The following is a 12,419-nucleotide window of genomic DNA, read 5'->3' on the forward strand; positions in this document are numbered from 1 at the left end:
CTTTAGGATTTTCTGTGTATAGTATCATGTTATCTGCAACCAGTGGCAGTTTTACTTTTTTCCAATTTGGATTCCCTTTCTTTTTCCTCTCTGATTGCTGTGGCTAGGACTTCCAAAATTATGTTGAATAAAAGAGATGAGAGTGGACATCCTTGTCCTGATCTTACAGGAAATGGTTTCAGTTTTTCACTGTTGGGTATGATTTTAGCAGTAGGTTTGTCATATATGGCCTTTACTATGTTGAGGTATGTTCCCTCTATGCCCACTTTCTGGAGATTTTTTTTTTTATTTTGCGGTACGCGGGCCTCTCACTGCTGTGGCCTCTCCCGCTGCGGAGCACAGGCTCCGGATGCGCAGGCTCAGCGGCCATGGCTCACGGGCCCAGCCGCTCCACAGCATGTGGGATCTTCCCGGATCGGGGCACGAACCCATGTCCCCTGCATCGGCAGGCGGACTCTCAACCACTGCGCCACCAGGGAAGCCCTCTGGAGATTTTTAAAATCATAAATGGGTACTGAATTTTGTCAAAATATTTTTCTGCATCTATTGAGATGATCATATAGTTTTTATTCTTCAATTTGTTGATGCGGTGTATCACACTGATTGATTTGCGGATACTGAAAAACCCTTGTATCCCTGGGATAAATCCCACTTGATCATGGTGTATGATCCTTTTAATGTATTGTTGGATTTGGTGTGCTAGTATTTTGTGGAGGATTTTTGCATCTATGTTCATCAGTGATATTGGCCTTTAATTTTCTTTTTTTGTTGTCGTATCTTTGTCTGGTTTTCGTATCAGGGTGATGGTGGCCTCATTGAATGAGTTTGGGAATGTTCCTTCCTCTGCAATTTTTTGGAAGAGTTTGAGAACGATGGGTGTTAGCTCTTCTCTAAATGTTTGGTAGAATTCACCTGTGAAGCCATCTGGCCCTCGTACTTTGTTGGGAGTTTTTTTGTTTGTTTGTTTTTTTGCGGTACGCGGGCCTCTCACTGTTGTGGCCTCTCCCGTTGCGGAGCACAGGCTCTGGACGCACAGGCTCAGTGGCCATGGCTCATGGGCCCAGCCGCTCCGCGGCATGTGGGATCTTCCCGGACCGGGGCACGAACCCATGTCTCCTGCATTGGCTGGCAGACTCTCAACCACTGCGCCACCAGGGAAGCCCCATTGTTGGGAGTATTTTAATCACAGTTTTAATTTCAGTACTTGTGGTTGGTCTTTTCATATTTTCTGTTTCTTCCTGGTTCAGTCTTGGGAGATTGTACCTTTATAAGAATTTGTCCATTTCTTCCAGGTTGTCCATTTTATTGGCATATAGTTGCTTATAATAGTCTCTTATGGTCCTTTGTATTTCTGTGGTATCTGTTATAACTTCTCCTTTTTCATTTCTAATTTTATTGACTTGAGCTCTCTTCCCTCTTTTTCTTGATGAGTCTGGCTAAAGGTTTATCAAATTTTTTTTTTAGAAGATATTGCGGGTAGGAGTTTATTAATTAATTTATTTAGTTTTGCTGTGTTGCGTCTTCGTTTCTGTGTGAGGGCTTTCTCTAGTTGTGGCAAGCGGGGGCCACTCTTCATCGCGGTGCGTGGGCCTCTCACTATGGCGGCCTCTCTTGTTGTGGAGCACAGGCTCCAGACGCACAGGCTCAGTAGTTGTGGCTCACGGGCCCAGTTGCTCTGTGGCATGTGGGATCCTCCTGGACCAGGGCTCAAACCCGTGTCCCCTGCATTAGCAGGCAGATTCTCAACCACTGCACCACCAGGGAAGCCCTATCAAATTTTTTAATCTTCTGAAAGAACCAGCTTTTAGTTTCATTGATCTTTTTATTGTTTTCTTTGTCTGTATCTCATTTATTTCTGCTCTGATGTTTATGGTGTCTTTCCTTCTACTAACTTTGGGGTTTTTTTTTTGTTTCTCTAGGTGCTTTAAGTGTAAGGTTAGGTTGTTTATTTGAGATTTTTCTTGTTTCCTGATGTAAGATTGTATTGCTATAAACTTCCCTGTTAGAACTTGTTTTGCTGCATCCCATAGGTTTTAGATTATCATGCTTTCATTTTCATTCGTCTCTAGGTCTTTTTTGATTTCCTCTTTGATTTCTTCAGTGATCCATTTGTTGTTTAGTAGCATATTGTTTAGCCTCTATGTGTTTGTGTTTTTTACAGTTTTCTTCTTGTAGTTGATTTCTAATCTCATAGCATTGTGGTTGGAAAAGATGCTTGATATGATTTCAATTTTCTTAAATTTACCAAGGCTCTCTTTGTGGCCCAGCATGTGATCAATCCTGGAGAATGTTCCATGTGCACTTGAAAAGAATGTGCATTCTGCTGCTTTTGGATGGAATGCTCTATAAATATTAGTTAAATCCTTGTGGTTTAATGTGTCATTTAAAGCCTGTGTTCCCTTATTTATTTTCTGTCTGGATGATCTGTCCATCGATGTAAGTGGGATGTTAAAGTCCCCCACTATTATTATGTTACTGTTGATTTCTCTTATGGCTGTTAGGAGCACCTCAATATATAAGGCAGATACTATGTTGGGCACATATATATTTGCCATTGTTATATCTTCTTGGATTGATCCCTTGATCATTATGTAGTGTCCTTCTTTGTTTCTTGTAACAATCTTTAAAGTCTGTTTTGTCTCATATAAATATTGCTACTCCAGCTTTCTTTTGATTTCCATTTGCATGGAATACATTTTGCCATTCACTCACTTTCAGTCTCTGTGTGTTCCTAGATCTGAAGTGGGTCTCCTGTAGACAACATATATACACGTGTTGCTTTTGTATCCATTCAGCCAGTCCGTGTCTTTTGGTTGGAGCATTTAATCCATTTACATTTAAAGTAATTATTGATATGTATATTCTTATTGCCATTTTAATTGTTTTGAATTTGTTTTTGTACGTGCTTTTTCTTCCCTTCCTCTTTTGTTCTTTTGTGATTTGATGACTAACTTTAGTGTTGTGTTTGGATTACTTTTGTGTGTGTGTGTGTATCTATTGTAGATTTTCGGTTTGCAGTTACCATGAGGTTTTTGATATAGAAATCTATATAAAAGCAAGATTGTTTTAAGTTGCTGTTCTTTTAATTTCAAATGCATTTCCAATATCCTGCATTTGTGATCTCCTCTTCTCACAATTGCTGGTTTTCATATCATATTTGTGTGCAGATTATTTCCTATTTTTACTGTACGTTTGCCTTTACCAGTGAACTTTTCCATTCATAATTTTCTTGTTTCTAGTTGTGGCTTTTTCTTTTCTGCTTAGAGAAGTTCCTTTAGCATTTGTTGCAAAGCTGCTCTGGTGGTGCTGAATTCTCTTAGCTTTTGCTTGTCTGTAAAGCTTTTGATTTCTCTGACAAATCTGAATGAGAGCCTCGCTGGGTAGAACATTCTTGGTCATAGGTTTTTCCCTTCCATCACTTTAAATATATAATCCCACTCCCTTCTGGCCTGCAGAGTTTCTGCTGAGAAATCAGCTGATAACCTTATGGGAATTCCCTTGTAGGTTGTTTCTTTTCCATTTTTGCTTTTAATATTTTTTCTTTATCTTTAATTTTTGTCAGTTTGATTACTATGTGTCTCAGCGTGTTCCTCCTTGGGTTTATCCTGCCTGGGACTCTGCATTTTCTGGACTTGGGTGACTGTTTCTTTTCCCATGTTAGGGAAGTGTTTAGCTTATCTCTTCAAATATTTTCTTAGGTCCTTTCTCTTCTCCTTCTGGGGCCCCTATAATGTGAATGTTGGTGCGTTTAATGTTGACCCAGAGGTCTCTTAGGCTGTCCTCGTCTTTTCATTCTTTTTTCTTTATTCTGTTCCACAGCAGTGATTTCTATCATTCTGTATTCCAGCTCACTTACCTGTTCTTCTGCCTCAGTTATTCTACTATTGATTCCTTCTAGTGTATTTTTCATTTCAGTTATTATATTGTTTGTTCTTTAGTTCTTCTAGGTCTTTGTTTCTTGTATCTACTCGATCTGTGCCTCTATTCTTTTTTTCAAGATCTTGGACATCTTTACTATCATTACTCTGAATTCTTTTTTAGGCAGATTGACTAGCTCCACTTCACTTAGTTGTTCTTCTGGGGTTTTATCTTGTTTTTTCATCTGGGACATACTCCTCTGCCATATCATTTTGTCTGACTTTCTGTGATTGTAGTTTCCATTCCACAGTCTGCAGGGTTGTAGTCCTTCTTGCTTCTGCTGTCTGCCCCCTGGTGGATGAGGCTGTGTAAGAGACCTGTGCAGGCTTCCTGGTGGGAGGGACTGGTACCTGTCCACTGGTGGGTGGAGCTGGATCTTTTCCCTCTGGTGGGCAGGGCCATGTCAGGGGGTGTGTTTATCAGGCAGCTGTTTATTCAGGAAGACTTTAAGCAGCCTGCCTGCTGATGGGTGGGGCTGTGTTCCTTCCCTGTTGGTTGTTTGGCCTGAGGCATCCCAGCACTGGAGCCTACAGGCTGCTGGGTGGGGCCAGGTCTTGGTGAGAAAATGGCAGCCTCCAAGAGTGCTCACGCCAATGAATATTCACCAGAACTGCCGCCACCAGTGTCCTTGTCCCTGCAGTGAACCACAGCCACCCCCCACCCCCAACTCTGCAGGAGACCCTCCGATACTAGCAGGTAAGTCTGGCCAGTCTCTTATGAGGTCTCTGCTTTTTTCCCTGGGTACTGTGCATAAGCCCTGTGTGCGTCCTCCAAGAGTGGAGTTTCTGTCTCCCCCAGTCCTATGGAATTCCTGCGATCAAACCCTGCTGGCCTTCAAAGCCAGATTCTCTGGGGGCTCCTCCTCCAGACCCCCAGGCTGGGGAGCCTGATGTGGGCCTCAGACCTTTCATTCCTGTGCGAGAACTTCTGTGGTATAATTGTTCTTCAGTTTGTGGGCTGCCCACCTGGTGTGTATGGGGTTTGATTTTATCACGATTGTGCCCCTCCTACTGTCTCATTGTGGCTTCTTTGGATGTAGGGTGTCTTTTTTGGTAGGTTCCAGCAGTTATTTGTCAGTGGTTTGTTCAGCAGTTAGTTGTGATTTTGGTTTTCCCATAAGAAGGGGTGAGCTCATGTCCTTCTACTCCACCATCTTCAAACCCAAAGCTTTTAGAATCTTATTTTAGAATCTTATTGAAGTTGGTTTATAGGCACCAAACCAGTTTTCCAGGATTAAAAATGTTAATGCTTTAGGTACGTACATATGTATAAAAGCTTTAGTGCTTCCAGTGTGGGAGATAGAGAAGGTCTAAACACTGAAAAGTTTTTTAACTTTAGAGGTATTATGGGGCTAATATTTTCAAAGAAAGAAATGAAAGAAATTGATAATTTAATTTGCAGCCTTCTAAAACAAACCTAGGAGAGAAAACAGCATTCACTCAGCACAGGCTAATTCCTTTCTGCATCCTTTTCTGCCAGCACAGATGTGGGACTTCTTTGTGGGCCTTGGATGTGCATTTGGGGGAGGTGGGAGAGGGTGAATGCTCCCTAGACATCTGGCCAGATCTCCTGGTTGAGAAGCAGGTGCAACCCGCCAGTCATGACAACTTCCTAATCAATCAGGGCACAGCCCTGATAAGGCAACATGAGAAGTGAATGCTCACATTTTGGTGATCCAGCCCCTTTTGTTTGGCTGGACTCCTGTACTAAGAAAACACTCTCAATTCCAATTCCAACATTTTAATCCACCAACGTGGTTTTGGGTTTATGGTTTCCCATTCTTTTCACTGCTCTTAGAATTTCACGAAAATAGCTTATGCCATGATGTTGCAAACTAATTCCCATAACTGGATAATGACAAAATTACAGCTCATTCATACTACTGATTTCAAAAGTCCAACTGTTACATGAATACTTAAAAAAATTTTTTTTTTTATTGGAGTATAGTTGATTTACAATGTCATGTTAGTTTCAGGTGTACAGCAAAGTGCATCAGTTACTATATCTCATACATATTACATATATACCTATATCTCCTTTTAAGATTCTTTTCCCATATAGGCCATTACAGAGTATTGAGTTCCCTGTGCTATACAGTAGATTCTTATTAGTTATCTATTTTATATATAGTAGTGTGTATATGTCAATCCCAATCTCCCAATTTCTCTCTCCCCACTCCCTTTCCCCCCTGGTAACCATTAGTTTTCTACATCTGTGACTCTATTTCTGTTTTGTAAATAAGTTCATTTGTACCATTTTTTAAGACCATGAATTTAAAAATTATTTTATAACTAGCAGGAAAAATACTTTAACTAGCAAAAAAGAACAAAAATCCTCCCATACATTTTTTAAAGGTTGACCTTGGCCTTTGCGTAGTGGTATCTCAAAGAAAACATCGTACTTTCAGCAAAAATGGAATATGTACAAAGAGCTGTCACTCACAAACAGTAACCCCTTGTAACATATCACTTAAGCAACATTTTTGTGGTAAAATATATATAACCTGATGTTACCATTTTAACCATTTTTAAAAGTTCAATTCAGTAGCATTAAGTACATGCACAATGTTGTGTAACCATCACTACTATCTATTTCTAGAACTTTTTCATCATCACAAACAGAAACTCTGAACCCATTAAATGGTAACTCCCCAACCCCTCCCAATTCCCCCACCATAGCAGTTACTTGAGGTATTAGGAGACCTGAATATGCACTCTTTTGAAGAAGCAGGCTGTGAAAGCCACCAATTTGGTCTAGTGCTTCATGTCCACAACTACAGGACCCTAACTAAGAAGGGAAATCCTGTCACTTATCACTGGGCTGGCCTCCCCACTATACCATAAATCTTCAAGGGACAGGGCAGTGCCTTTCTCATCTTCTTGTCCCAGGGCAAATGTATGCTGAGAGAAGCATTCAAAACAAACCAAAATAACAAAAACCAGATTAGTTCTGAGTGCAGGTGCCTGGAAGAAATGGTCTCCTTGAGCAGTGGCTCTGACATTTCAACCCCATCCTGCTGGCAGCCTGGACTCCTGAAGTAGGAAGCACAACCTTCAGAAGTGATGGACACTTAGGTTGCTTCCATGTCCTGGCTACTGTAAATAGAACTGCAGTGAACACGGTGGTACATGACTCTTTTTGAATTATGGTTTTCTCTGGGTATGTGCCCAGTAGTGGGATTGCTGGCTCGTATGGTAGTTCTATTTTTAGATTTTTAAGGAACCTCCATACTGTTCTCCATAGTGGCTGTATCAATTTACATTCCCACCAACAGTGCAAGAGGGTTCCCTTTTCTCCACACCCTCTCCAGCATTTATTGTTTCTAGATTTTTTGATGATGGCCATTCTGACTGGTGTGAGATGATATCTCATTGTAGTTCTGATTTGCGTTTCTCTAATGATGTTGAACATTCTTTCATGTGTGTGTTGGCAGTCTGTATATCTTCTTTGGAGAAATGTCTATTTAGGTCTTCTGCCCATTTTTGGATTGGGTTGTTTGTTTTTTTGATATTGAGCTGCTTGTAAAGTTTGGAGCTTAATCCTTTGTCAGTTGCTTCATTTGCAAATATTTTCTCCCATTCTGAGGGTTCCCTTTTGGTCTTGTTTATGGTGTCCTTTGCTGTACAAAAGCTTTTAAGTTTCATTAGGATATGGGGAGGGAGAAGGGTAAGCTGTGACAAAGTGAGAGAGTGGCAATGGACATATATACACTACCAAAGGTAAAATAGCTGGCTAGTGGGAAGCAGCCGCATAGCACAGGGAGAGCAGCTCAGTGCTTTGTGACCACCTAGAGGGGTGGGATAGGGAGGGAGACGCAAGAGGGAAGAGATATGGGAACATATGTATAACTGATTCACTTCGTTATAAAGCAGAAACTAACACACCACTGTACAGCAATTAAAGATGTTAAAACAAACAAGCAAACCCAGATTTCTCTTTACTTAAATGTTGCAATCTGGTTTTAGTTCCAGTCTTTTTTTCCCCATGGGTGATTTTAATGTGGACCTCTGAGGACGCACCTAACCAGCAGATGCACAAACTTTTCTTACGTCTAACTCATCTTCTCCTACTTTCTGTGCTAAGAATTGCCCCTGTGAATGAGTCAAATCCAACAACGCAAAATACTTAAAGAATTTTAGAGGATGTTTTAAGGCATAGTGGCTTCTACTAAAGAATGTGTGCTTTTCCTGTTTTCCTGAATTTCATTGAGGGGGTAATTGTCTATTGAAAGTACTAAGTAAACTGAGGAACCATGGTGATAAATTTTTAAATCTTAACCTTTTAAAACTGTTAAACCAGTAACATAGGAATATTAGGTGATCCTATTTTTCCTGTGTTTTATTTATAATGTGAATTCAGCTTATTATTCCTCTCCCCCTTTTTCTCCTTTTACTTCAAAAATTGTTTTAGTAGGAATAATTGGCTGAAGGGACTAGAAATATATATAAAAAAGGAAAACAGGTAAGAAAAGAACTGAAATTTGAAAGTAGATCAACGCTTAAAGCTGTGGAAAGGAATGCACAATCACTGGTATGCAGAACAGATAAAAATGCCCAACAGTTTTGCGTGATCGGCAGTGGAGGGAAGCAGGGCACAGAACTGGGAGGAATACGTGGGATATCGGTAAAGTTCTACTTCTGAAGTGCAGTGGCAGGTTCATAGTTATTTCACTTTTTTTTCATGCTTGATAACCTTTGAACCTTCCACATAGTCTTCTGTATGTACCACACACACTTGACTAAAAAAAAGTTAGCACCTGGAAATTTCACCCAAATAGGTCTATTAATCAAACTGCTATGCTACCTGGTAAGTTTTGGAAAATTCACACTCTCCCCCTAACATGGAAATGGTAAAGGACACAGGCATTGTGCTCAGCTAGACCTGGTTTTGATTCCAGCTCCCCTGCTTCGCAGTCTCCCTGAATGTTTCCTCATGCACAAGTGAAAGTGGATTACCTACTCCCTGTACTTCATCTATTGAACTCAAATACTTATCATCATTATTATGTGTGTCAGAAGTTTTAAAATGGGAACTTTCAGTCACTGGCTTCATCTTAAACTCTAGGAACAATGTTTTCTTTGGCAGGATGATAGTATTTAAAAAGAGCAGGTTTCCTGTGGCATGCACTGAGCTTTCTGGATCCTAACAGCTGTACTGCTCATGAGAAGTTAATGATGTATTTCTCACTGAAACAATATGAATCAGAGCTCATATTATTTTTTTAAAAAGGATTATGATATGTATGATGCTATAGATACAGTGAGTTGTGCCCCGCCCCCGGCAAATTCATACATGGAAGCCCTAATCCACAGTATCACAGAATGCACACTTGGAAAAAGGGTCTTTAAAGAAATAATTGGGTTAACGAGGGCATTAGGATGGGCCTTAATCCAATATGACTGGTGTCCTCCTAAGAGGAGGAAATTTGCACAAAGACATATACAGAGGAAAGACCATGCAAAGACACAGGGAACGGACGTTCATCTAGAAGCCGAGGAGGGAGGCCTCAGAAGAATCCAACACGGCCGACACCCTGATCTTGGACTTCTGGGCTCTGGAACTGGGAGAGATTAATTTCCTGTTGTTTAAGCCACCCAGTCTGTGTACTTTGTTATGGCAGCCCTAGCCAACGAACACATGTGAAATGTGGGCGATTTGGTTAAAATGCTGGCAAGTTTTTGCTAAGTGACTCCACAACCATCTTCAGTATTCTTGGCTGAAGCCTGAATCACAATGAGCAGGAGCTGGGGATAAATGGACTTTCCTATTTATAAGCGCTTAGCTGCTTACCTTTTCTTGGTGTGCCCATTTGGCTTCTCATCAGGAGGCAGTTCAATAATGAGTTGACAGGACTGAGCATGATCAAAGTTGTTTGGAGTCTTTGGGGAGCTCTGGGTGTCCAACATAAACACCTGCACACGTATACAAAGGTACAGGTCAGAGCACCACCATCCTCGACCTGCCTCCTCCAGGGCTCAGCTGGATGGCCTTCGGCAAGTGGCTCACTCTTTCTACTCATTCTTTCTACTCATTTTTTCACCTTTAAAATGAGGTTGGTAATGATTTCCTACTGGTATGTTTGTTGAGAGAATTAAATGAATTAATATGTGTGTACTGACATATGCAAAGCATTAGAACAGAAGAGTAAGTAATCAAAGTTAGCTGCTGGCATGAGTAGTAATAACACTACTGCTTCTGCCACGGGACAAGTCATTACACTCCAAATAGCAAGGACTGACACTGAATGTTGCTAAGAGTAAATAAAAAGGGGCTATGTTGGTAAGAGGTCTTCTCTGCTTTAGACGTCCGTTTGGTACATATTCTAAACCACGCAGGAACAGGAAACTAACTGGGGCTTCTCCTGTCAGGGCTGCTGCTGTGGCCATGCTGCTCTATTAACAGCCAATAGGAGAAGTGACTTAGAAAACAGTAGCCACTTCTCGGATTCTGATCCAAATGATTTCATTTGACATTATTTAATATACCTTCACTACTTCCCTTTGGAAACCTGAGTATTCTTAAGGAATTTTTTCTTTCCAAATCTTGTTAAACTATCAGATCATTGAATACTGGGTTATCTGAAGGGTAAATACGGGAGAAGGTTTGGGACTGAAGAAGAAAGTAATATGAAGAAATGAAAGATTCGCTGTTTTCTGCTGTTCTTCTCCACTAACTATTTCAGAACAGGATTCCATTTTCATATTCTTGCTGTGGGTGGAAATTCCTCATCTAGTCAGCTGTGAAGGCTTTCTACTTAGAGAGGCCACCCCTTCAGAGGAGGACCACCCTCTTGCCTTCTCTGTTATGGTTCCTGGCCAGAACCCGTGTCCGGGATGTTAGGAATGTGCTCAGCAGATGTGAGTAGTTGAAGGTGGGAGGTTCTTGCCCCACTCTCTGAGGAGAGCTGGGGAAAGCGCTTCAGAAGCCAGACCTGGCAGGAAACTTCTCCACTAATATGGTGAACGTGACTGAGTTCTTTTTGTGGATAGGGAATCCTGGGTTATCAGTGTGCTAAGGGGAAATTCTATTAAGGACTTCTGTAATTTAGTGATTCATTGATTCAAGAAATATTTAATAAGTGCCTTCCATCTGCCCTACTCTAGGACTACCAATATACAGAATATGTTCTCCGCTCCTGACTCATCAGCTTACAACCAACTTTTGTGACTTCTGCCATGTGTCAGAAGAAAAAGTCATTGGTACACGGTGATTCCTGCACGGTAAGTACATCTTAATTTTACTGGTTAGTTAACATTCAACTCAAATTTATTAAACAACTTGTAAATGTTAAGCTCTTTGCTGTGTATGGGAGATACAGGGAAAAAAAAATAAGTTTACCATTTTTAGACACTCATAGTCTAGCATTAACAATAGTATTTCAGTAACTATTTATAACATAAGTAGTGCAAGTCAAGTTATGTATGGAGTGCAGCGGCCGAGTGGAAAAGGACCCTATTTGATCAGGGCATTGCAGGATGCAACAAGCTAGAAATGGTGAGAGGACCGTGACGCTGTTGACTAGGTTCAAGTCATTTCTGGAAAAGAACAGCACTGGCTAGAGCTCAGAGCCAGGACACGTATGTCCCTAAAGGAATGAAAGGCAGTGTGGTGATGCACGGCCTTCAGAAACCACCCCTAGCAATAGCTCAAGCTTCCAGAGACCCTGGGATCCAAAACCCCATCCTTACCTGCTGAGCCATGGCTCGGATGCGCCAGTACTCGGCCTCAGCACTGGGGGAGGAGGACGGCGCCGCCACCCTCACCTGGCAGCCTTCCCCGCTGAAGCTCTCGGTGCCGCTGTGGAAGCAGCCCAGCAGATCCTGGGGAGAAACACAGCAGTCGTTCACTGGGTGCACCTGAGTTCATGGCTCCAGGCTGTTTCTTTGATCTGCCACTGTCACTGTGTCTGGGACAAAGTACTCATCCAGCTACCTTGTTCCCACCAAGTGAGACTGCCTGCTACAAGGAGGGAGGCGGAGTCCAGGCGACCCAACTTGAGGATCACCAGGAAGGCTGGAGGTGCCCTGGTCTCTCCTCTGAGTGACTTACCTTCACCGGCTTGAGCGTGGCCGAGAAGGCGTCCTGCAGGGCACAGCAAGCGAGCCTCCACATCTCCTCCGTGAACACGGGGCCCGCTGTCACGAGGACGTACCTGCCGGGAGAAAAAAGGAAAGAAGTCTTGAATTCATATATTTTATTGTCACAAAAGGTAGGTAGGTCCTTCCAGACGCGTGCCTAGATTTAGTGTGTAGTTCCCTTACAAGTCTTGCTGTCTTTTGTCACTCTTGCCTTCGGCCCATCTGGTATGCCATCGTCCTAATACAATTTCCTAACCCATTTAATGTAAAAAAAAAATCAATGGATCCCCACTACAAATAGGCCGATGTTTAAACTTAGGCTTGCATGTATATATTCTATACTAATTTCCCCATTCCAGCCCAATTTGCCACTACTCCTCTACACATAACAAGATAAAACCCTCTTGTCACTTGTAACTCTTA

General features: G+C 41.8%; 2 protein-coding genes across 5 annotated transcripts in view; one reads left to right on the forward strand and one right to left on the reverse strand.

Annotated features, from left to right (window-relative positions):
• The window catches only part of NHSL1 (NHS like 1), a 340,732-nt gene that overhangs the window by 325,228 nt on the left and 3,085 nt on the right, over positions 1-12,419 (forward strand). The window contains exons 8-9 of one of the 4 annotated variants that reach the window (XR_009543767.1): positions 11,022-11,142; positions 11,866-12,127. The exons of 1 other annotated variant lie outside the window; for it this stretch is intronic. The gene's annotated coding sequence lies outside the window, so the exon portion shown is untranslated. The remainder of the gene's footprint in view (positions 1-11,021; positions 11,143-11,865; positions 12,128-12,419) is intronic. 2 more of the 4 variants (XR_009543766.1, XR_009543768.1) reach the window with 2 other exon arrangements.
• The window catches only part of ARFGEF3 (ARFGEF family member 3), a 182,195-nt gene that overhangs the window by 6,233 nt on the left and 163,543 nt on the right, over positions 1-12,419 (reverse strand). Inside the window, exons 30-32 of the mRNA XM_060167490.1 lie at positions 11,968-12,070; positions 11,607-11,738; positions 9,709-9,830 (exon numbers count right to left, since the gene is read on the reverse strand). Of these exons, the coding sequence (XP_060023473.1) occupies positions 9,709-9,830; positions 11,607-11,738; positions 11,968-12,070 (357 nt within the window). The remainder of the gene's footprint in view (positions 1-9,708; positions 9,831-11,606; positions 11,739-11,967; positions 12,071-12,419) is intronic.

This window comes from Lagenorhynchus albirostris, chromosome 12 (genome assembly GCF_949774975.1).
Source record: "Lagenorhynchus albirostris chromosome 12, mLagAlb1.1, whole genome shotgun sequence".
In the NCBI taxonomy this organism is placed as follows: Eukaryota; Metazoa; Chordata; class Mammalia; order Artiodactyla; family Delphinidae; genus Lagenorhynchus; species Lagenorhynchus albirostris.